At 35.5% G+C, this 24,362-nt stretch overlaps 1 protein-coding gene across 6 annotated transcripts in view; it reads left to right on the forward strand.

The window, feature by feature from the left end:
* Positions 1-6,306, forward strand: part of ZFX (zinc finger protein X-linked) — a 74,466-nt gene extending 68,160 nt beyond the window's left edge. For all 6 annotated transcript variants that reach the window (XM_059911736.1, XM_059911734.1, XM_059911733.1 and 3 more), the window contains exon 8: positions 781-6,306. In XM_059911736.1, coding sequence (XP_059767719.1) covers positions 781-1,964 — 1,184 coding nt within the window. In that variant the 3' untranslated portion in view covers positions 1,965-6,306. The remainder of the gene's footprint in view (positions 1-780) is intronic.
* Positions 6,307-24,362: the final 18,056 nt, after the last annotated feature.

The raw sequence follows: 24,362 nt of genomic DNA on the forward strand, positions 1-24,362 counted from the left end.
TTGTGATGACATTTTAGCTGCTAGACCACATAGCGCTTTTGTGTTTTGAACTTGAAAATATAATTTTAAGAATTCAGTGATATTCATGAATGATTTCCTTGGATTAAAAAAGAAAGAAAGGGGGAGCGGATAAAACATGGATGAAAAAATTCAAAACTCGGGTGATTTTTATGTGGATATGAAAAGAAATCCCTCAAATATGTTGGAAGCATTAACTTTTTTTAAAGACCAAATATATTTAAAGAATCTGATTATGTCAGCATAAAGCAGGAATACTTTACAGAGCAGCAAGGCAAGTACTTCAGTTCTTGTGACATATTCTTGTCTATTCTTGTATGCTGATTTGCATATTAAAATTCTGTAGACATATTTAAGCTTTACTGTAAATTGACATAAGTTATGTTGTTAGAATAACCAAAACAGAAACTGTGATTATGAAACTTTGTTTTTATCAATAATTTCCCACCAATTTCTCAATTGATACAGCTGCAGTCACTAGTTGGTAGAAGTTACATATTTATTCATTTATTTTTTTTTTAAACTGGAGGGAGTGAGGTTGGTACAGTCATACTGAATGGAGTTTCCAGACCAGGTTCTCTTTTTGATGAGGCTGCTGTATCTCTTATGTTGAAAAATTGTAAAAGGAATGATGCTAAGTAGCAAATAGCCTAACATGGGAGTACTTGCCCAATAATGTTCAGAACACATGCTTTAAATTCTTGAAGAAACCGAAACAGAACTTGGTTTGATCACTCATGCTCCTTTCTTTTCCTTTCTTAGCAATAATTATTGGCCCTGATGGACATCCCTTGACTGTCTATCCTTGCATGATTTGTGGGAAAAAGTTTAAGTCGAGAGGTTTTTTGAAAAGGCACATGAAAAACCATCCTGAACACCTTACCAAGAAGAAGTACCGCTGTACTGACTGTGATTACACTACCAACAAGAAGATAAGTTTACACAACCACCTGGAGAGCCACAAGCTGACCAGCAAGGCAGAGAAGGCCATCGAATGCGACGAATGTGGGAAGCATTTCTCTCATGCTGGGGCTTTGTTTACTCACAAAATGGTGCATAAGGAAAAAGGAGCCAACAAAATGCACAAGTGTAAATTCTGTGAATATGAGACAGCTGAACAAGGGTTGTTGAATCGCCACCTTTTGGCGGTCCACAGCAAGAACTTTCCTCATATATGTGTGGAGTGCGGTAAAGGTTTTCGTCACCCATCAGAGCTCAAAAAGCACATGCGAATCCATACTGGGGAGAAGCCGTACCAATGCCAGTACTGCGAATATAGGTCTGCAGACTCTTCTAACTTGAAAACGCATGTAAAAACTAAGCATAGTAAAGAGATGCCATTCAAGTGTGACATTTGTCTTCTGACTTTCTCAGATACCAAAGAGGTGCAGCAACATGCTCTTATCCACCAAGAAAGCAAAACACACCAGTGTTTGCATTGCGACCACAAGAGTTCGAACTCAAGCGATTTGAAACGACACATAATTTCAGTTCACACAAAGGACTACCCCCATAAGTGTGATATGTGTGATAAAGGCTTTCACAGGCCTTCAGAACTCAAGAAACATGTGGCTGCCCACAAGGGTAAAAAAATGCACCAGTGTAGACATTGTGACTTTAAGATTGCAGATCCGTTCGTTCTAAGTCGCCATATTCTCTCAGTACACACAAAAGATCTTCCGTTTAGGTGTAAGAGATGTAGAAAGGGATTTAGGCAACAGAATGAGCTTAAAAAGCATATGAAGACACACAGTGGTAGGAAAGTATATCAGTGTGAGTACTGTGAGTATAGCACTACAGATGCCTCAGGCTTTAAACGGCACGTTATCTCCATTCATACGAAAGACTATCCCCACCGTTGTGAGTACTGCAAGAAAGGGTTCCGAAGACCTTCAGAAAAGAACCAGCACATAATGCGACATCATAAAGAAGTTGGCCTGCCCTAACAATACTTCTACAGACTTTTGTAGAGATGTTGGCCTTGAAGCAGAAAATTCATTTTAAAGCCACAGTCTCGTTCACATACAATACTGTATATTGATTTATGCTGTGTACAAATAGAATTATTGCTTCTAGTTGACTTTTTTTTTTTTTTTACCATTTGTTCAATAGTGTGTTCTGAATTCTATTCAGTTTGTTTAATAAATGGGGAAAAGCAGCAACAAGCAATTGCAGCAACAAGCAAGTTGCAGCAACAAGCTTTTAATAAAGTAATCCCTGATTCTATACTGAGTTTTTCTATCTTAGAAGTTTTATATTTATTTAAATATTTACCTTGCTTACCTTGATGGTACTCTTCTCAGACCATTTAACTTAAAGTTAAGGTAATTTTAGATTGGTAACTCTGAAAGTAATGTTGACTTATTTTTTTTTTTCCCATAAATTTCTCACAATCAAATTGTCAGAGACATCTACTAATATAAATGGGAGATTTTATGGTCAGGTCTAATTATCCTAACATGGGAGTCATTTACTCATCTTGTTTTAATATTTTCAGACCACATGACAATGAAAGTTTCCATTTGAGCTTTTGTGTCCCTGGCATCGCTGAGTAAAGAGCAGTGGCTGGGTTTGTGTTTACCTTTCGTTTTGTTCAGCAGACAGAATATACTTTTGGGGGTGCTTTCTTTGGAATATTTACATCTTTTGTCAGCATAGCAAACTTTCAGAAAACTTTATTGAAAAATTTTGCTTGATCCTGTTGTATTTTGTCTGTGCTACTTTGTGTTGGAATGGTTGTGTGCTACAGATGAGACTTACTGAGGACTGCATTTGGAATCTCCTAGAGGTAATTAATTCGTGGCTCGTAGGATCTTTTGCAACTTTATATATGTAAATGTACCCTGAATTATGTATATGCACATATATATAACATGTATCTGTGTGTATTGCTTATTTTACATATTTATACACACAACCCCAAGTAGTAGTTGTTGAAAATCTATAATGAAAAGTATTAAATTTACAATAACATGAAAGACGCAGGGATGCATGAGAGAGCATTTTGTAAATCATGCTCTTTGGAGAGACTACTCAGGTGAAGAATTAGAAGGAAAATAAGGACTAGTATTTTTAAAGAGTAAAGGTATTTTCTTTTAAATATCTTTGGTAACTGAAAAATAGAAGTTAAGATGTTTCTAGATAGAATGTTTTCATATAACTTCAGCTCCATGCCTTTATATTTTTCAGAAAAGCTAATGAGAATCCAGACATAACTCCCTCAGTTCTCTCTGAGAAGCTCATGAAGGGATTCTGTGTCCCCAAGTGAGGGGACTAAGGAAGCAGTTGCTCCATGTACCACAGAATGGGTGCTAATTACGACTTACACTGGGCAAGTTCAGCCTGCTCTGTTACTTCTTCGTTACAGCTGGCAACCTTTCAAAAACTTAACACTCAAGCTGGCTTTGATTAGAAGATAAAGGTGTGTTTTAAGTGCATGAGGAAAATCTGAGGCCTTATTTGGAACATCACCAAGTCTTTCACAGTTTCGTTTTTCTTTGAAAGTTAACACTTTTTAACAGAGAGTTCTGAATCAGAGTCATAAATTCATAAAGTGAACTTGGTTAGTTAGAATTTGGTTATGTTAAGATGAATCTTGGAGAACTGAGAACAGGTTTTGGGATCCCTTAAATTGGCTGTCGGCACATGAGTATCTAGTACAACATGGGAGATTTTGGAGTTTTCTCCCCACTTGTTAGCTGCCTTGCCAGTTCTTTATGGTGTTCCATCCCCTTTGTGCTATTAGGTTTTTAGCTTTCATCTTTCTCTTTGCCGTTGATATTTGTATGCAAGAGTTATATTTATAGGGTTAGAAATCTAATATTTGGTGTTTGGCAAGCCTCTGAAGTGCTAGGTTGATTTAGTCCAGTTCTAAATCAAGTGCTTTAGGCTGGTATAACTCCATCCTGAATGCCAGTCAAAGCCAAGGCATAGGAATGCCTGTGCCCTCTTGGCCCCCGTAATGTGCTTTTTTTTAAAAAGTAACTTAACCATCGTGTGATTCATTGCCCTGCAGTACTATTGAAAGCTCTGTCTGTTTTTTTGTGAGAACCTTTAAAATCTCCCTTAATTTTTATTTTTCCCAGAAGTAATATAAAAGAAAACACTTAAATGAATGTGGAAATTTGTTGATTTTTAAACATCCATAAAAATTAATATAAAACATATAAGTAATTGGTCATGTCTTTTTTTTAAATAAACTGAAAGATAAAGAACACAACAATTTACACACTTTATATTTCTCTTACATGGATGGTCTGGAATCATACACAGTTCTGTTCTTTTTAAAGCACAATATTGAAACCTTTAAAAGGTATTTAAGGGTTTGGTCAAGTGAATATGGTAAAACGTATTTGTCTGTATAAAGAGAAAAAAAATTGTAGTCACTGTTATGTACTGACATTAGTTACAACCTAGTTTTAATTCTTTAAACAATTTTGATTAGCAAAGCTAAAAAAAAAATGGTTGTTTCAGTTAAATGTTTTAAAGAGGTACAGATTTTTACAAGGACATAATATAAGTTATTGTTCTGTAGAAATATCCTTAAATATTGTATGTCCCTCCCTCTGTACACTTTGTAAAAAAGGTAAAATACATAAAAAGAAAATCATATAGGGATGTGTGACATTATTGTAATTGTGTACTTGAGAATAACGTGCAAAAATAAAAATCAGAATATTTTCCTGTTAATGTTTAGTCTATTTGATACCAGTACTAAGTTAATGCTTTTTCTTAAGAAAAAAAAATGTACAGTTTTTGTAAACCTAATAAACATCAAAAGCAGTGGATTATTTTCATTTCCCCATTTCTTAATTCCTTATATGCAGCAGTGGAATGCGAAATGCTTGATCGCTTTGAATTTTGTGACTTGGATTTAAATACTAATAATATTTCAGTTCTGCGAATTTGCAAGTAACATTTCAGAGAAGTTAAGAGGTGATTGGTGAGTCCTTTGATGAGCATGTCCTTGAAATTCATTTTTTCTTTTATCTTCATAAAGGATTTGTTTTATTAGCATCTCTAATTCCCCTGAGATAAATTTTCCCATGCATAAAGTGGTTTTTGAGAGCACTTATTTCAGCATCAGTCCACAGCCCAGCCCCACAGCAGAAGCCATGCCCTAGAGTTACCCCTTTGTGCCCAGTTTGGAGGGCTTTAGTAGACGCTAACATACTAGAGAATGATCATTGTTATAATAAAAATCGGAAGTTAGGTAAAAGTTATCAGGACTCAGAAGAAAATAAGGAAATAGATTTGAGTCATCTTTGATTTTTAAAGATGAGATCCTGCAGTTATTTAACTGTTGGAACAAGTGTTTCCCTAATAGTTGAAACACTAAATAATCAAAATTTGAGGTAAACGATCAAGAAAACATGGTGAATGTCACTGTCCAGAGGCATAAAAAAGGCAAAACTACACCATGCTGAAAAACTTAACTGTAGTAGAACACCTGACAGATGAACATCTTGCTGGTCTGTGATGCCAACCAGTCAGATAGTGTACTGCTCAGTACTCTGGGAATCTCGGTGTTAACAATTTCCTTTATTTCTCACAAATTCTAGGATTCATGGAAGGAAAAGCTTGACCAGTTGAAATCTTGAAAGGGTGATAGTTCAGGGCAGTGGTTTTCAAAGCCTGGCAGCAGCGGCAACATTATAATCACCTGGACTTTGTTAAAGATGCAAATTCTCAGCCCCACCTCAGACTCACTGAATCAGAAACAGGGTGTGGGACCCAGTGATCTGTGTCTTTACACCTCCTCCAAGTGACTGATGCATGCTCAAGTTTGGGAAGCACTGTTTTAGAGCACTTGAGGAACTTAAAAGATTACTGATGCATTCATTTTGTGTAGTAGACAAGACACACACACACCCCCAAACCCCAGAAGGAAGCAGTGATGGTGAAATGGGACTCAGTTTATACCTTCACTTTCATATCACTTTACTCCTTTTGAAATGTGAGTCTGTCAGCCAATAAATGTATCTTTTAGTACACATGTAAATAGCCTGTATGTACTTCATAAATCTTGTATGACCTCCCCAAAGTTACATTCCCCAAAGGTAAACAGAATTCAGAGGAAGATTCTCCAAGTAAAAAGGAAGGGCTGAAAAGTGTGTGTTAAGTGGCCCAACATTACTTAAGTAATTCATATCTGAAAAACTATTTTGCCACATTCTGCAGCTGTTTAGATAAGGCCAAAATTAAGTTTGCCCTTTTGGATTTTGTTTTATCTTTTGTGTATGTATTGTTTGCCTTTTTCATAAAACAATTCTTGGATTTGTTATATATCGTTCCTGTTATTTTTGACATCTTTGCTATTGTAAATAAATTCCTATTTTGTTTTAAGTTACCCTAGTGGAGTGTTGGCTATAGACAAGGCATACACACACACACACATACATGGACATGAGGCTTAAATCACACAGTTAATAAATCCCCAACACGGTATAAGCTGGAAGTGATGTGACCCCTTCAGTAGTTCAGCACTTCTAGCACCAATGAAAGTATCACTGTTGCACGTAGATATAGCATCTGCACCTGCTTGGACTTTAAAATCATTTTAATGGCCCCTGAGATGGAAATTCTTAGTCAACCAAGTTTGAAGTCAAAGTAAAAAATCAAGAATTATTTTCCTTTACTTGGTTTTTCCTATTCTCTTGGTCTCTCGTGTTACTTGTGTTGCTGATATTGGTGAACACAAGGGATTTGGCGTTGTAGTGACGTGCTGGTGGTGTAAAGCCACTAGGATAGTTGGCTACAGAAAACCTGCATAGGACTTTCAGATGGCGTTTATTCATTCATGATGTGAATTACCACAGAAATATCTAAACACATTGATGAAAACGGAATAGTTAACTAGACCTATATTATTTTACTTTTCAAGAGAGGCCAATTTCTGCTTTTCCTTCATGCTTGTGTTTGGCTTTAAATGCAGAGCCCATTTCCTTTTGCCTGAACTTTGAAATAAGGGGAGGTATTCCAAAGCCATCTGATGGGGTTTGGAAGGTTCTAATCACATCCGTCCTCCTCTCTGGTTTCTAACCACATTGAAAATAGACATAAGAAACCACCCACTGGGTGTGTGACTTAATATAGTAAAGCCGGATTGAGAGACCCAGAGGCCGAATTTCCCTAGGAGGGAAATGGATTTCCAGTCTAGGCCCTGACTGATGCAGCCAGTCACGAAAGTGTGGGGCCCACCTTACCCTCTGTGAGCTATAGAGAGACTGCTTGGTCTCCTACCAGAGAAATGGAGCAAACGGGATCGAAGGGCTGCACCATCCTCCCCAGCCCTCCCGGAGGAGGCAGAGGAGAGGTCCCTTAGGCCATTCTCATAAAAAAAAAATAAGGGTTAGTCCAATTCTGGGTTACCCTCTGGCATTGGCCCACTAGCAGAGATCTTTACCTTTGGCCTTGCATATTCGTGTCCGTTTTCCCCCTCTTGAGGTGGTGGTTGTGACAGACTTTCAAAGGTGTAGTTCCTGTTTCTCCCGGGGTAGTATGCTTCAGTTTTTCTTCAGAAAAAGTAACTTCTAAAGGGCAAATTTATTTAACTGTACAAAGATGGAAATCTTGCAAGTTATTTTTATTGCATATTTTCATAACAAAATTTGGAAAAATGATGATCCGCGATGCCACTTTGCTTTATTAAAGGGCTTGTTCATCTTTGTTCTCTTCCAGTCTTAGTGCATACACATAAATCTTCTATGTGTCTTGTAACCACAGCATTGATTCTATTCTATGTTCAGCAATTTTCAAACATCAAGTATTTCTGAAACTTGTTTGACTTAAAAATTTTTTTAATTCACATTCTTTTTGGAGAGAATATGGAAAGTTTAGAATGATACAGAGAAGAAAGTAAAATGCCTTCCCCTCTTATCCCATTACCCGGAACATTATTATCCTTTAAAAAATATCTTTACTGAGTTTTATTAGATTTTTCAATTGTAAAATACATGTTATTGTAACATGCTGTACAATACAAAATAAGTATAAAGACAACTTAATTACCTCATCCCTACACTTCCTTCAAGCTGACTTCCTTGAGGTAATCATAGTTAACAGACTGTATGCCTTCCCTTCATGATCATACAAAACTGTACAAAGATAGATGCGTAAAGAGAGCAAGAGGACGTTTGGAGGAATGTAAATTTTTTTGACCAAAATGAGATTATGCATCTTTGCAAGTCACTTAATATATCCTATCCATCCCTTTGGGAAAGTAGACCAAACTCTATCTCATTCTCTTTAATAGCTGAAAAACTTGCCAGAGGTTGTATGCATCATAATATAGTCAACCTAGATACTGTTAGAGCATAGAGAAATCTATTGATCTTTATATACTTTTCATGGACCCAGCTACTTTACCACGTAATCTTCCCAATTCTAATTCGCTTTAGTAGTCTTTTGAATTTCTGTGTGTGCAGTCATATTGCAAAAAGATGTCAATTATTTCCATTTTCTATTTTAGGTTAGCTAGAACTTCTAAAACAATGCTGAATAATATATATTATAGCAGGCATTTCTGTTACTCCTGCTTTTTTTTTCCTTTTTAAAATTTTTAAATTAAGATAATTGACATATTACATTGTATTAGTTTTAACTCCTGCTTTTAATGGCAATACTTCAGCACTTAACCACTTAGCATAATGTTGGTTTTGGAAAAGTAGTGTTTACCAAGGTTAGTTTCCTTCCACTATTATTTTATTTAGAGATTTTATTAGGAATGACTAATTAATGTTATCAAATGTCTTTTAGCGACCTATTGATATAATTACTTGACTTTCTCTTTGTTGGTGTAATGAAGTATACTGAATTACATGGATGGGTTTTCTAAAGTTAAACCATATTTGCATTTCCAGGATAAAATCATGCTACTTAGGTAATTTTTATTGTTCTTTAAATATATATATATTTTTTTAAATTAATTAATTAATTTATTTGACTGCGCCAGGTCTTGGTTGCGGCATGTGGGATCTAGTTCTCTGACCAGGGATCGAACCTGGGCCCCCTGCACTGGGAGCATGGAGTCTTATCCACTGGACCACCAGGGAAATCCCAGTTCTTTAAATATATTGTTGCTTAAATAGGCTAGTATTTTATTTAGAAGTTTTGTATCTATGTTCATAATTCTGGTGTTTTCTTGTTTTGTACTATTGTCATCAGGTTTGACTATTAATGTAAAGCTAAATCCATAAAATAAACTTGGAAACTTTTCCATAATCTGGAATGGTTTAAAAACCAGAGGCATTATCTGACTTTTGAGGATTAGATAGAACTCAGTTGTGAAAGCATTCGGGTCTGATGCCTCTTTGTAAATGGTAAGTTTTTACTTTAACGACCTCTTCTACATTAATTGGTCCACCAGCTTTCCTTCTTAAATAAATTTTCGTATCTATATTTCCCTTGGAAATCATCCATTTCTTCTAGATCAGTACTTCTCAAACATTAATGTGCATTCACATCACCTAGGGGAGGTTGTGAAAATGCTAATTCTGATTCCGTGGGCTTGATGTGGGGTCCAAGATTCTGCATTTCTTGCAAGCTCCCTGGAGATGGTGATGCTGGTTCATGGACCATATGGTCCAAGCCCTCTAAGAATTCAGTGGTTCTCAATTTTGATCGAACATCAGAATCACGTGAGGCAGCCTTTGACCTGCCCAGTGCCCAGGCCACACCCCAGACCAACTAAATTAGAATCTCTGGGAGGGACTTAGGCATCAGTAATTTTCCAAGTTGCTCAAGTGATGACAATGTGTGGCCAAGGTTGAGAACCACTTTTCTAGATCTTCTATTTATTGCCATAAAGATGCACAAAATATTCTCTTATAATTATTTTATTCTCTTGCATTTCTGGTGATATCTCCTTTCTCATCCTGAATGTTGTATATTCTTTCTCTCATTTTTCTTTAAACAGGCTTCCATAGGTTTGGCTGTTTCATAGATAATATCAAAGAAACAGCTCTTAATTTTATTTATTCTTTATATTTTTTGGTTTTCTATTTAATCAATTTCCTCTTGCATTGTTATTAACTTTTTCCTATTTTCTTGTTTATTTTGTTATCTAGTTAAAATGTCTTATGTTTTATACTTCATTTATTGTCATTTCTTTTCAAACGAACTCCTTGAAAGCTGTGCATTTCTTCTGGTGTACAATCTTAGCTATGTCTGTTACATATGAATTTTTCTTTTTCATAGCTTTCGAGATAGTTCTACATATCACTTTTTATTTCTTCTTTACAATAGTGTTTAACTTCCGAGTAGTAAAAGTTTTTTTTATTAATCTCTTTAGTGTTGATCTCTAGTTTTATTGGTTTGGGTTCATAGTATGGCCTGTATATCCTCTACATTTTTTGGAATTTTATAGTTTTCTTTTTGGACAAGGCATAATAAGATTTTGGGGGGGGGGAATAGAATACAGGCATATTAGTATAATGTATATTTTTCCATTACTGATATAAATTTATAGATAAAATTGAGCTTATAGGTTATATTTTCAAATCTATATTCTTGCTACTTTTTGACTACCTGGTTTTTATTTTTTTATTTACTTTTTTTGAATTTTATTTTATTCATTTGTTTTTTATACAGCAGGTTCTTATTAGTTATCTATCTTATACATATTAGTGTATACATGTCAATCCCAATCTCCCAATTCATCCCACCATCCCCCCTGCCGCTTTCCCCCCTTGGTGTCCATGCGTTTGTTCTCTACATCTGTATCTCCGTTTCTGCCTTGCAAACCAGTTCATCTGTACCATTTTTCTAGATTCCACATATATGCATTAATATACGATATTTGTTTTTCTCTTTCTGACTTACTTCACTCTGTATGACAGTCACTAGGTCCATCCACGTCTCTACAAATGATCCAGTTTCATTCCTTTTTATGGCTGAGTAATATTCCATTGTATATATACACCACATCTTCTTTATCCATTCGTCTCTCAGTGGGCATTTAGGTTGCTTCCATGACCTGGCTATTGTAAATAGTACTGCAATGAACATTGGGGTGCATGTGTATTTTTGAATTATGGTTTTCTCTGGGTATATGCCCAGTAGTGGGATTGCTGGGTCATGTGGTGATTCTATTTTTAGTTTTTTAAGGAACCTCCATACTGTTCTCCATAGTGGCTGTATCAATTTACATTCCTACCAACAGTGCAAGAGGGTTCCCTTTTCTCCACATGCTCTCCAGCATTAGTTGTTTGTAGATTTTCTGATGATCCCCATTCTAACCAGTGTGAGGTGATACCTCATTGTAGTTTTGATTTGCGTTTCTCTAATAATTAGTGATATTGAGCAGCTTTTTATGTGCTTCTTGGCCATCTGTATGTCTTCTTTGGACTTTTCTTTCGGTGACCTGCTTATTTATATCCTTTTTAAATTTTTGAAAAAATATTAAAATCTCCCATCATATTGGTGTTTTATTCAGTTTCCTTGTATTTCAAGTTTTGCATTACGTATTTGGCATCTGTACATTTTTGTTACATAGATATATGACATTTCTTCATGACTGTACAGAGCATCGATTTTTGTCCTCTTTAACGTTTGATCTTGAATTCTGTTTTGTCTGATACGCGTTTCCTATTTCAACAATCCTTTCTTATCGCTTATATTACAAATCCTCAGTCATGCTATCATAATCTGTTTATATGTAAGCGTACATTGCAGGATTCATTGCTACTGTTGTTTCTTATTCATCTTATCTTTCCCCATTTGACATCTCTGTGCTGAATAAATTGTCGTTTGATTGGCACATACCAAATGTTTGTTCCCTCATGTCTGGTATGTGGGTGTATTATATTCTTTCTGAGGCCTTGACTACCCCAAAATATCTACTTTTGCCTTCCCAACTAAGACAAATGCTATCTTAGTTGGGAGGTATAAACTTTTCACAGTTGGTAGATGTTGTTTCACTGGTTCTCTTTTGTGTATGTTGCCTCTTCCTTTGTTTCCTAAAGTTTATATGGTTTTTAAAAAAATCTGTGGAATTCAGAAATTTCATTACAATATATATATATAGAGTGTGTGTGTGTGTGTGTGTGTGTGTGTGTGGTGTTTTAATCATGTCTGGAAGTTATTTGTTGAGCCTTTTCTTGCTGATGGGTCAAGTCTTTCTTTAGCTGAAGGAAATTTCCATACATTATGTGTGTAATTATTACTTCTCTGACTGGCATTTTGCTTCTTTGAGTATTCGTATCATTCACATATAAGATCTTCTGGATTTGTCTTATGGTCATAAAATGGCACCTAGAAGAAAGAATCTCTTTAATTCCACATCCCACCATGTGATTATTATTGTACTGAAAAATTTAAATGTTTGAAACCTATGTCTCTTGAAGAAAGAAGCTAGAGAGTGGTAATGTTTGTAAATGTGTAGCTTGTCCTCATGGACTAACAGTGCTGCTGAGTTATTTTTATCTAGTAGAAGGAACTTCAGTCAGAAGTTTCCTGCCATAGAATAACAGCAGTCTGGGTACCCCTCTTGCCTCAACTTTAAATAAAGAAGCATGTGAAAAGATCTTAATTAAATGCTTAGCACATAGTGCTGGATAAGAGTTCCCCATATCCTTTCTCAGTATGTTATAAATCTTGTTAAGCTAGCAAGAATGAGAGCATTTATTGTCACAGACATTGCCATTATTTCTGAATATTTTTTCTCACATTATTCAAATTTAACATGCAATGCCAACCTTTGTTTCAAAATGAACCCATTTACACTCTCACCACTAAAATATGAAAATATTAAGTTTTGGTGACTATGTGTATGAGAAGTCCCGTTGCTACACTTTCTCACCAAAGCACATTTTCAGACTTTTAAGTCTTGCCAACTTTGTGTGTGTAAAAAAATTACATTGAGGCTTTAACATATCCCTAAATATGAATAATATTGAGCATCTTTTCACATGCTTATTGATCATTCATGTTACCTCTTCTGTGGAAGCCTGTATAGATTTTTTTTTGCCCATTTTTCTGTTGGATTGTTTGCCTTTTCCTTGTTGATCCATACACATTCTTTATATATTCTTGATATTAGTCCTTTGTCAGTTATGTGTCATTTAGCAATCCCTGCAAATATCTTCTCTTGCTCTGTGGCTTGCCATTTTACTCTTTCTATTGTTTTGTTTAATGAACATAGGTCTTCATCTTAAAGAACTAAAATTGAAATATTTTCATTTTGTTTAGTGCTTCATGTGTCTTAGGAAAGCCTTCCCTTTCCTACAGTAATGAAGATACTCTCTGACGTTACTTTGAAAAGCTTTAAAGTTTGACTCATCACAACTAAGTCTTTAATCCACAGAATCAGTTTTAGGATATGTATGAGTTAGGCATCCAATTTAAGTTTTTTCAATTTCGAATTGATAGAAGTTCAACTCTACTGAAAACCAATACTGTCTCCACTGGTTTTCAGAGCCAGCTCTGTAATATGGAAAATATTCCTACATATGTGGGTCTGTTTCTAGGTTCTCTGTTTTGTTCCATTTGTCATTTGTCTTTTTCTGCAACTATACCACACTGTTTGAATTACTATAGTTTTAAAAAACATCTTTATTAAGATATAGTTCACATACTATAAAATCCACCCATTTAAAATATACAATTCTGTGCTTTTAGTATAATCAAAGAGTTGTGCAACCATCACCATGATCTAAGTTTAGAATATTTCATCACCCCAAAAGGAGTCTTGTACCCACTAGCAGTTATTCTCTGGTCCCCCTCTCCTCCCAGCCTCTGGCAACCACTGGTCTATTTTCAGTGTCTATAGATTTGCTATTCTGGTCATTTCAGATAAATGGAATCATATAACATGGGCTCTTTTTGGCTGGCTTCTTTCATTTAGCATAATGTTTTCAAGGGTCATCTGTATTGTGGCATGTATCAGTAGTTCATTCTTTTTTATGACAGAATAATATTCCATTGTATGGATATACAACATTCTGTTTATCCATTAATCAGTTAATGGACATTTGAGTTGTTCCACTTTTGGGCTATTATTTTTTTAATTTCATTGAAGTATAGTTGATTTACAATGTGTTAACTTCTGCTGTACAGCAAAGTGATTCAGTTATGCATATATATACATTCTTTTTCATATTCTTTTCCATTATATTTTATCACAGGATATTGAATATAGTTCCCTGTGCTATACAGTAGGACCTTGTTGTTTATCCATTCTATATATAACAGTTTGCATCTGTTAATCCCAAACTTGCAGTCCATCCCCCCCCACCCTCCCTCCCCCTTGGCAACCACAAGTCTGTTCTCTATGTCTGTGAGTCTGTTTTGTTCATTTATGTTATAGTTTAGATTCCACATATAAGTGATATCATATGGTATTTGTCTTTCTCTTTCTGACTTACTACATTTTGGCTATTATGAATAATGCTGTTATAAGCATTTGTGTACAAGTTTTTGCATGTACATGTATTTTCATTTCTCTTGGGTATATATACTTAGGAGTGGAATTGCTGGGTCATATGATAATTCTATGTTTAACATTGTGAGCAACTGCCAGACTATTTTCCAAAGCAGCTGCATGAGTTCACATTCCCATCAGTAGCATATGAGGGTGCCAATTTCTCTATATTCTTGCCAACACTTGTTATTGACTGTCTTTTTGATTATAGTCATCCTCATGGATGTGAAATTTTATCTCATTGTGGTTTTGATTTGCGTTTCCCTAATGACTAAGGATGTTGAACATTTTTTCATATGCTTGCTGGCCATTTGTATATCTTCTTTGGAGAAATGTCTATTAAATCCTTTGCCCATTTTAAATTGGGTTATCTGTCTTTTTGTTATTGAGTTGAAAGAGTTCTTTATGTATTCTGGCTACCAGTCCCATGACTTATATAGTTTAAGAATAATTCTTATATTTCTTAGGGCAAGTCTACCCATTTTGTTCTTCTTCAAGTGTGTCTTGGCTTTCTTGGTTCTTTGCAATGCCCATATACTATAAAGTTTGGGGGCTTATTATGTGCTTACAAATGTATCATTCCTAACATTTTCCTTTTTAAAAAATATTTTTACTTATAAACTTACGATGTCCTCATGCTTTAAAATGAATCTCTTGTAAGCAGTATATAAGCAAATTTTTAAAAATTCAATACAATTTTAGTCTTGTTAACTGTAATTGTTTTAATGTAATCAGTGATATATACTTGATATTTGTCTAACCTGCTGTATATTTTCTACATTTTTATTATAAAAAATTTCAAGCATAAACGAAAGCAGTCAGAATAGGATAATAGCCCCCCATTATCCAGATTCAATAATTATCAATATTTTGCCAGTCTCCTTTCATCTATCCCTCCCATCCCATTTTATGCTGTATTGTTTTAAAGCAAATCCTAGATATCATGTAGTTTCACTGATAAATACCCAAGTATGCTTCTCAAACAGATGGCATTAAAAAAAATATAACTACTACACCATCATCAGATGTAGAAACATTTACAATAATTGCTTATCATATATTATCCAATCCATATCCAAATTTCCCTAATTGACTCTTTTATTCAAATAACAGAAGTTTGCTGAGTACTGCCTTATCTCCTAACTACTTTGGGACATTAGCCAAGTTAAAATCAATAAGTGCTATAAACCACTTTATGTTGTTCTTGTCAGATTTCACCACCAGGGTCATAGATGATCTGTGTTTCGAATGTATACACAGCTTGTGTAGAAAGGTTTGAATTAGCTTACAGCTTAAACCAATCCAAACAAGCCAAGTGGAGACTGAGTCCAGGTATGGACTCAGGAAGAGTGGATACCTTCATGCTTCGAGAGTCACAGATTACTATCTACAACTTGGCCCTGAACTCATGGCAAACATTCCTGGCAGCAAATGCAAAAACAATAAATGTTGTGTACAACCATTAAAAAAAAAAAAAAAAAAGAGTTCTTCACTCACTCACCCACCCGATTTTATGGAATTAATTTTTCAGAGAAATCAGGTCGTTTGTTATATGGAATGTCTCACAGACTACATTTGGCTGGTTGCTTCCTCTTGATGTCATTTAACTTGTTCTTCTGTTGCTCTTATTTCTTGTAAATGGGTAGTTAGATCTGAAGCCTTGATTAGATTCATATTCAGTTTTTTTTGGCAAGAATACTTAATAGGTGGTGCTGTGTGCTTCACATTGCATCACATTCTTAGGCACATAAGATCTGGTTTTCCCACTTTTAGTGATTATTGAGTAAATTTAGATGCATATTTACCTTTCATCTATTTAATTGCTTTAATTTGGATTTGTTGTTTTTTACTACTCCACTTTTCCCCTTCTGTTGGTCTGCCAATAAAAGAAATTTCTTTTACTGTTTTAATAATGGTTACCCTGGACGTTACAATATGGTTTCTTAAATTATCAAAGTCAAATGTTAATTGGTACTTTTATATTCTCTGAGAAAATGTAAGGACTATAGATTAGTCTCCCCAACTTAAATGCTACTCTTGTCATATATTTTAATTCTCTGCCTGTTTTAAACCCTAGATATAGAATACTAGCTTGGCAGTTATTTTCATTATATTGTTTTCTGGATTCCATTGTTCCCATTGAGAAGTCAGCTATTGACCTAACTATTGCTCCTTGGAAGGTAATCAGTTTTTTTCCCTTCTGTGTGCTTTCCCCACCCCTGTAATTCTGCTGTGATATGTCTAGGTGTGAATTTCTTTTCATTTATACTGCTTAGGATTTGTTGGGCTTCTTGAAACCAGAGATTAATGACTTTTGTGATCTCTTCAAATGTTGCTTCTTCTCCATTCTCTCTCTCCTCTCTTTCTGGGAGTCCAATGAGATATATTTTAGGTCTCTATATTGTATCCCCTGTGTCTCATTCTTTTTAAAATATATTTTCCATCCTTTAAGTCTCTCCATGCTTCATTCTGGATAGTTTCTTTTGACATACCAGTAATTCTATCATTGGCTGCATGTAATCTGCTCTTAACCCTACTATTCTTTTTCTTTTCATTTCTTTTCTCTGTCTTTCTTTTTCTTTTTCTTTTCTTTTTTCTTTTTTGGTCTTGTTTCTTTCACTCAGCATGATTGTTTTGAGTTTCATCCATATTGCAGCATATACCAATAGTTCATTCCTTTTAATTGCTGAGTGTTATTCCATTGTATGGATATACCACTATCTTTTTATACACTCACCTGTTGGTGGACATTTGGATTGTTTACAGTTTTAGGCTATTACAAATAAAACTGCCATGAACATTTATGTATTTGTGCAGACATATGTTTTCATTTCTTTTGGGTAAATGGAGTGATTGCTTTGTATGGTCTATGTTTAACATTTTAGACACAGCCAAACTTTTTTCCCAATGTAGTTGGACCATTTTACAATTCCACTAGCAGTGTTGAGAGTTCTGGTTGTTCCACATCCTCACCAATGCTTGTTGTGGTCATTCTCTTAGAAATTGTAGCCATTTTAGTGGTTATGTATTGATATTAGATTTTTTCTCTTTTTTAAAATTTTATTTTACTTTATTTTAAAATAACACAGTACAATTGACTTTTTGGTGTAAAAGTCTAAGAGCTTTTTAGAAATTAACATATAATAAGAATGATTCTTTTTTATTTTGGTGTACAGTTCCATGAGTTTTAACAAATGTATATATTTGTGTAACCCCTGCCACAAACTGGATGCAGAAAGATTCCATCATCCTAAAAATCTCTCTCAGCCTGCCCCTTTGTAATCCTACCCTCATGCCACCCCTAATCCCTGGCAGCCAATAATCTTCTCTATCACTATAGTTTTCCCTTTTCCAGAATTTCATATAAATGGAAGCATGCAATATATAACCTTTGAAAGTGGCTTCTTTCACTCAGTGTAGTGCCTTTGGAACTCATCCATGTAATAGTTTGTTCCTCCTTATTGCTCAGTAGTATTCCATTGTAAGGCTGTACCACAATTGTTTATTCATTCACCCATTAAAGGCCATTTGGGTTGCAATTATGATTTGAGTTGCTGTAGACATTGATGTTTTTGTGAACATAAGTTTTCATTTATGTAAGGTAAATTACCTAGGAGTGAGATTCCTGGGTAATGTGGTAAGTGTATGTCTGTTTATAAGAAACTGTCAAAACCTTTCCTGGAGTAGCTGTACCATCAGCGACGTAGGAGACTTCCAGTTGCTCTGCATGCTTGTCAGCCCTTGGTATTGTAACTTTTCGTTTTTATTTTTTTAGCCATTCTATTAGGTGTGTAATGCTATCTCATTGAGGTTTTAATGTGTATTTCCCTAATGACTAGTAACTTTGGCCATCTTTTAATATGGTCATTTACCATCCGTATATCCTCTTTGTTTCAGTGTCTGTTAATGCATTTTGCCCATTAAAATTGTTTTTTACTTCTAATTTTTAAAAATTGAAGTATAGTTGATTTACCATATTGTGTTAGTTTCTGGTGTACAGTAAAGTGATTCAGTTATATGTATATATATATATATATATATATATATATATGTATATATATATATCTTCTTTTTCAGATTCTTTTCCATTATAGCTTATTACAAGATATTGAATATGGTTCCCTGTGCTATACAGTAGGACCTTGTTGTTTAGCTATTTTATATATAGTATTTTGTATCTGCTAATCCCAAACTCCTTATTTATCCCTCTCCCCCTCTCCCCTTTGGTAACCATAAGTTTGTTTTCTATGTCTGTGAGCCTGTTTCTGTTTTGTAAATAAGTTCATTTGTATCATATTTTAGATTCCACATATAAGTGATATCATATGATATTTGTCTTTCTCTGTCTGACTTACTTCACTTAGTATGATAATCTCTAGGTTTATCCATGTTGCTGCAAATGGCATTCCTTTTTTTATGGCTGAGTAATATTCCATTGTATATATGTACCACATCTTTATCCATTCCACTGTCGATGGACATTTAAGTTACTTCCACATCCTGGCTATAGTAAATAGTGCTGCTATGAACATAGGGATGCATGTATCTTTTTGAATTATAGTTTTCATCTTTTCCAGATATATGCCCAGGAGTGGGATTGCTGGATTATATGGTAGCTCTATTTTTAGTCACCATGCTGTACATTAGATCTCCAGAGCTCATTCATCCTGCATAACTGAAACTTTGTACGCTTTGACTAACATCTCTCTATTTCCCCTACCCTTATCTCTTGGTAACCACCATTCTACTTTCTGCTTTCATGAGTTTGACTTTTTTAGATTCTACATATAAGTGAGATCATGCAGTATTTATTTTTTTTTTTTTTTTCTACTTTATTTATTTATTTTATTTTATTTTTGGCTGTGTTGGGTCTTCGGTTCATGCAAGGGCTTTCTCTAGTTGAGGCAAGTGGGGGCCACTCTTCATCGCGGTGCGGGGACCGCTCTTCATCGCGGTGCGCGGGCCTTTCACTATCGCGGCCCCTCCCGTCGCGGGGCACAGGCTCCAGACGCGCAGGCTCAGTAGTTGTGGCTCACGGGCCCAGCTGCTCCGTGGCATGTGGGATCTTCCCAGACCAGGGCTCGAACCCGTGTCCCCTGCATTAGCAGGCGGATTCTCAACCACTGCGCCACCAGGGAAGCCCCCATGCAGTATTTATTTTTGTGTGTCTGGCTTATTTCACTTAGCATAATGTCCTCCAGGTTCACCCATGTTGTTGCAAATGGCAGGATTTCCTTCATTTTAAAGTCTGAATAATATTCCATTATATATGCACATATCACATTTTCTTTATCCATTCATCCATTACGGACACTTAAATTGTTTCCATATCTTGGCTCTTGTGAATAATGCTGCAATGAACATGGGAGTGCAGATATCTCTTTGAGATACTTATTTTGTTTCCTCTAGATATATACACAGAAGTGGGATTGCTGGGTCGTATGATAGTTCTATCTTTAATTTTTTGAGAAACCTCTATACTGTTTTCCATAATGGCTGCACCAATTTACATTCCCAGCACGAATGTACAAAGGTTCCCTTTTCTCTACATCCTTGCCAACACTTGTTATATTTTGTCTTTTTGGTGATAGCCATCCTAACGTGTGGGGTGATATTTCATTGTGGTTTTGGTTTGCACTTCCCTGATGATTTGTGATGTTGAGCACCTTTTTATGAACCCATTGTTCATTTGTATGTCTTCTTTGGAAAAATGTCTATTCAGATTTTTGTCTATTTTTAAATTGGGTTATTGGTTATTTTGCTATTGAGTTGTATGGGTTCCTTATATATACTGGATATTAACCCTTATCAGGTATATGGTTTGGAAATATTTTCTCCTCTTCCATAGGTAGCAACATTTTGTTGATGGTATTCTTTACTGTACAGAAGCTTTTTAGTTTGATGTAGTCTCACTTGTTTATTTTTGTTCTTTTTGCCTGTGCTTGTGGTGTTGTATCCAAAAAATCATTGCCAAGACCAATGACAAACGGATTTTCCCCTATGTTTTCTTCTCAGAGTTTTATGGTTTCAGGCCTTACATTTAAATCTTTAATACATTTCAAGTTACTTTTTGTGTATGGTGTAAGATACAGGTCCAATTTCATTCTTTTGCATGTGGATATTCAGTTTTCCCAGTACCATTTGTTGAAAAGACTATCCTTTCCGCATTGTGTGATGACTTCTTTCAGCTTTTGTAAGTCTGAAGAAGTCTTTATTTCCCTTCATTAAAACAAAAATATTTTATTAAAAAATTTTTTTTATTGGAGTATAATTTCTTTACAATGTTGTGTTAGTTTCTGCTCTACAACGAAGTGAATCAGCTATAAGTATACATTATGCCCCCTCCCTCTTGGACCTCCCTCCCATCCCACACCCATCCCGCCCATCTAGGTCATCACAGAGCACGGAGCTGAGTTCCCTGTGCTATACAGCAGGTTCCCCCTAGCTATCTATTTTACACATGGTAGTGTATTTATGTCAAACCTAATCTCCCAATTCATCCCACCCTCCTCTTCCTGCCCCACCACCCCTGCCCCCGTGTCCACACATCCTTTCTCTATGTCTGCGTCTCTATTCCTGCCCTGGAAATAGGTTCATCTGTACCATTTTTCTAGATTCCACATATATGCATTAATATACGATATTTGTTTTTCTCTTTCTGACTTACTTCACTCTATATGACAGACTCTAGGTCCATCCACGTCTCTACAAATGACCCAATTTCGTTCCTTTTTATGGCTGAGTAATATTCCATTCCCTTCATTTTTTGAAAGACATTTTCACTTGGTATAGAATTCTAGGTTGACTTTTTTTCTTTTAATACTCTAAAGATGTTTCTTCACTGCTTGCATTGTTCCAAAGAGAAATATGATGTTCATCTGTTATAATACATGGTTTTTTTTTTTAAATTGTCTGGCTGCTTTTAAGATTTTCTCTTTATCACTGATTTTGAGCAATATGATTATGATGTGCCTTGGTATAGTTTTCTTCATGTTTCTTGTGCTTGGGATTCACTGAGCTTCTTGGATCTGTGAGTATATGGTTTTAATTATATTTGGAAAATTTTTGGCTATTACTGATCTGCTATTAATCCTATCCAGTGTAATTTCATCTCAGACATTGTAATTTTCATCTCTTGAATCTCGATTGAGTCTTCTTTTTTAAAAACATGTCTTCCATGTCTTAACTTCTGAGGGCATGAAATACTGTTATAACCCTTTTTAGTGTTCTTGTCTATGAATTCTATCACCTGTGTCATTTTGGGGTTGGTTTCATTGATTGATTTCCCCCCCTCCTCCTTTTGGGTTGTATTTTCCTGCTTCTTTGCATGCCTAGTAATTTTTTTAATTGGACACCAGGCATTGTGCATTTTACCTTGCTGAGCTTTATTCTGTGACACAGTTCCTTGGAAACAATTTGATCCTTTCAGGTCTTGTTTTTAAGATTTGTTAGACAGGATCAGAACAGTGTTTAGTCTAGGGTTAATTATCCCCTCAACTGACCTCAGATTCCTCAGAGTACGCTGCCAAATTCCCTGTGAATTCTGAGGTTGTCCAGTCCGGTTAGTGGGAACAGGCAGTATTCTTGGCCCTGTGTTAACTCTGAGTACTGTTCCCTCTAATCTCTTCATTTGATTCTTTCCCTGGCCTTGGGCAGTTTCCTGACGTGCCTGTGCTGATTAGCACTCTGCTGAATACTCAAGTGAGGCCCTGTGCAGAGAGCTGGAGTTCTCTCTCCTTTTGCAGTTCTCTCCTCTCTGGAATTCATTCCTGAAGATTCTAGCCATTTTGATCTCCCCAGATTTTCAGCCCTGTCTCTTCAACTCGGGGAGGTCACTGGGCTATCTCTGAGTTCCCCTTCCCTGCTCCATGGCTTGGGCACCAAAGGCAGTAACGTGGGGTGCTCCTAGGGCTCACCTTGTTTGTTTTCCAGCTCTCCCCATCACTGTCATTTGTTGCCTAATGTCCAGTGTCTTGTAACCCAGTGTTTCATATATTTTTTCATCTTTTGGTTGTTTCAGATGGGAGGGTAAATTCAATCTTCTTACTCCATCTTGGCCAGAATCCTCCTAATAATTTTTGATGGAATGTTTGACATATATATGAAAAATTATAGAGATAATTTGATTCTCTGTAAAGTGTTATTTTCTTATAGAATTGTTTTAATTTAGCTTTAGGCTGGCAGCTGAAAAAGAGGCAGTTCTCCTTAATATAATCAGGGATTAAACTGATTTGAAGCGGAGAGTAAGTCTTTTTGAGTGTTTATTCATTTCTGATTCATCCTTACTCCTAAGATATGGCCCTTCAGAGACTTCAGCTAAAAACACAGAGTATTTATCAGGGTCCCTTTTCCTTGGTGGACCCTAAACTCTTAATTTCCCCCCATCCCTTTGGGACTATTGGAAGCACTGCTCAGCTCCTCAGACCATGAGTCATTGCTTCTGCTAAGCTTCTCAGCTTTTCAGCTGCTGTTTTTAAAATCAGTAAATGCCTTGAAGGGAAAAGCAGCCAGCAATGAATGCTGGTCTCATCTTTGTGTGTTTCTCATCTTTTATCTTGCTCTCAAGACCTCACTGCATTCGCTCTGATACCTTCAAACAGATTTTTTAAAATATCTTACCTAGTTTTTCCGGTTGTGCTTGGTGAGAGAGTTGGTATGCAACAAGTTAGTCCACTATTGCCAGAAATAGAAAACCTACCTATCATTTTTTTGTTGGTTACTTTACTTCATCAAGGTGTTTGAAATTTGCATTGTATTGTATACTTACAATTTCCACTTGTTTCGTGTTAGTTCTGAATTTACATACATATGATGTTCATCACCAGTCGTTTCACCATTGCAGTGCCATTTTTGAGCTCTTTATTTTGATTCAGCATTAGGTTGTTTGGATTCTATTCCCAAAAGTTTTTCTCTGGAAGCCTCCTTTCCCTGTTTCAACTGGCTTGGTTTCTTTCCAGGTCTATTTGTACAGCTGCTATCCTCGAATTATTTCTACTTACTATTTTCCTGGTTATATGTACTCTTTCTTTAACATTATGTCTTTCTCTTTCTAGGCTTAAAAATTACACAGTCACATGTTCTAAATTCCTGAAAAGTGTTTGGGAAGGTAAACTTTGAGTCCTTGCATGTCTGAATATGTCTTCATTCTGTTCTCAATTTTGATAGTTGGAGCTGTATTATTTCCTTTCATATAGCAGTTAGAGGCAGTGATGAGAATTCTGAGAATAATATTATTCTAGTTGCTTTCAAGGCAATATATTTTTCCTCTTTGGGAATTTGAAGAATTTTTTTCTTTGTTCTTGGTGTTCTGAGATTTCACTGCAATAAGTCCAGATAAATATTAAAAAATTTATTGTACTTAGCATTTGACTGGCTCTTTAAATATGAAAACTGTGTCTTTTTTTCACCTCTGGGGAATTTTCATCTCATTTATTTTATTATAGTCTCCCCTGTATTGTCTTCAGCTATGCTGGAACTTTCATTTGATCAAAGCTGATACTTCTGGATCTGTCCTTGTTCTTTTAACTTTTCTTTAACATTTTAATCTCTTTTGTTCCCCATTTGCACTGTGTTCTAAGAAAATCACTCAGGCAAACTTGTTCTTCAGCTAGAGAGTTTTTTCCAGTCTTTAATTGGTTTGTTTGTTAACAGCCAGTTCTTGTTTTATGAATGCGATAGCCTCTCATCTTTCTCCAGATATTAATCAGTAATTTAAAGTTATCTTGTGTATGCTGCATCTACTGTTAACAATTTTAGTTTAAGTCAGGGCCTTATGTGATCCATTTATTGTAAGGCATCCATCCAAAGAAATCTAGGTCAGCAGCCAACATTCATGATGAGTAATTTACAGCTTTACTTGGTCTTTTGAGAAAAACCAAAGAGGAAATGCATTTTTAATGCCTACCTAACATCTTTTTTAAAAAAA

Source organism: Balaenoptera ricei, chromosome X (genome assembly GCF_028023285.1).
Source record: "Balaenoptera ricei isolate mBalRic1 chromosome X, mBalRic1.hap2, whole genome shotgun sequence".
In the NCBI taxonomy this organism is placed as follows: domain Eukaryota; kingdom Metazoa; phylum Chordata; class Mammalia; order Artiodactyla; family Balaenopteridae; genus Balaenoptera; species Balaenoptera ricei.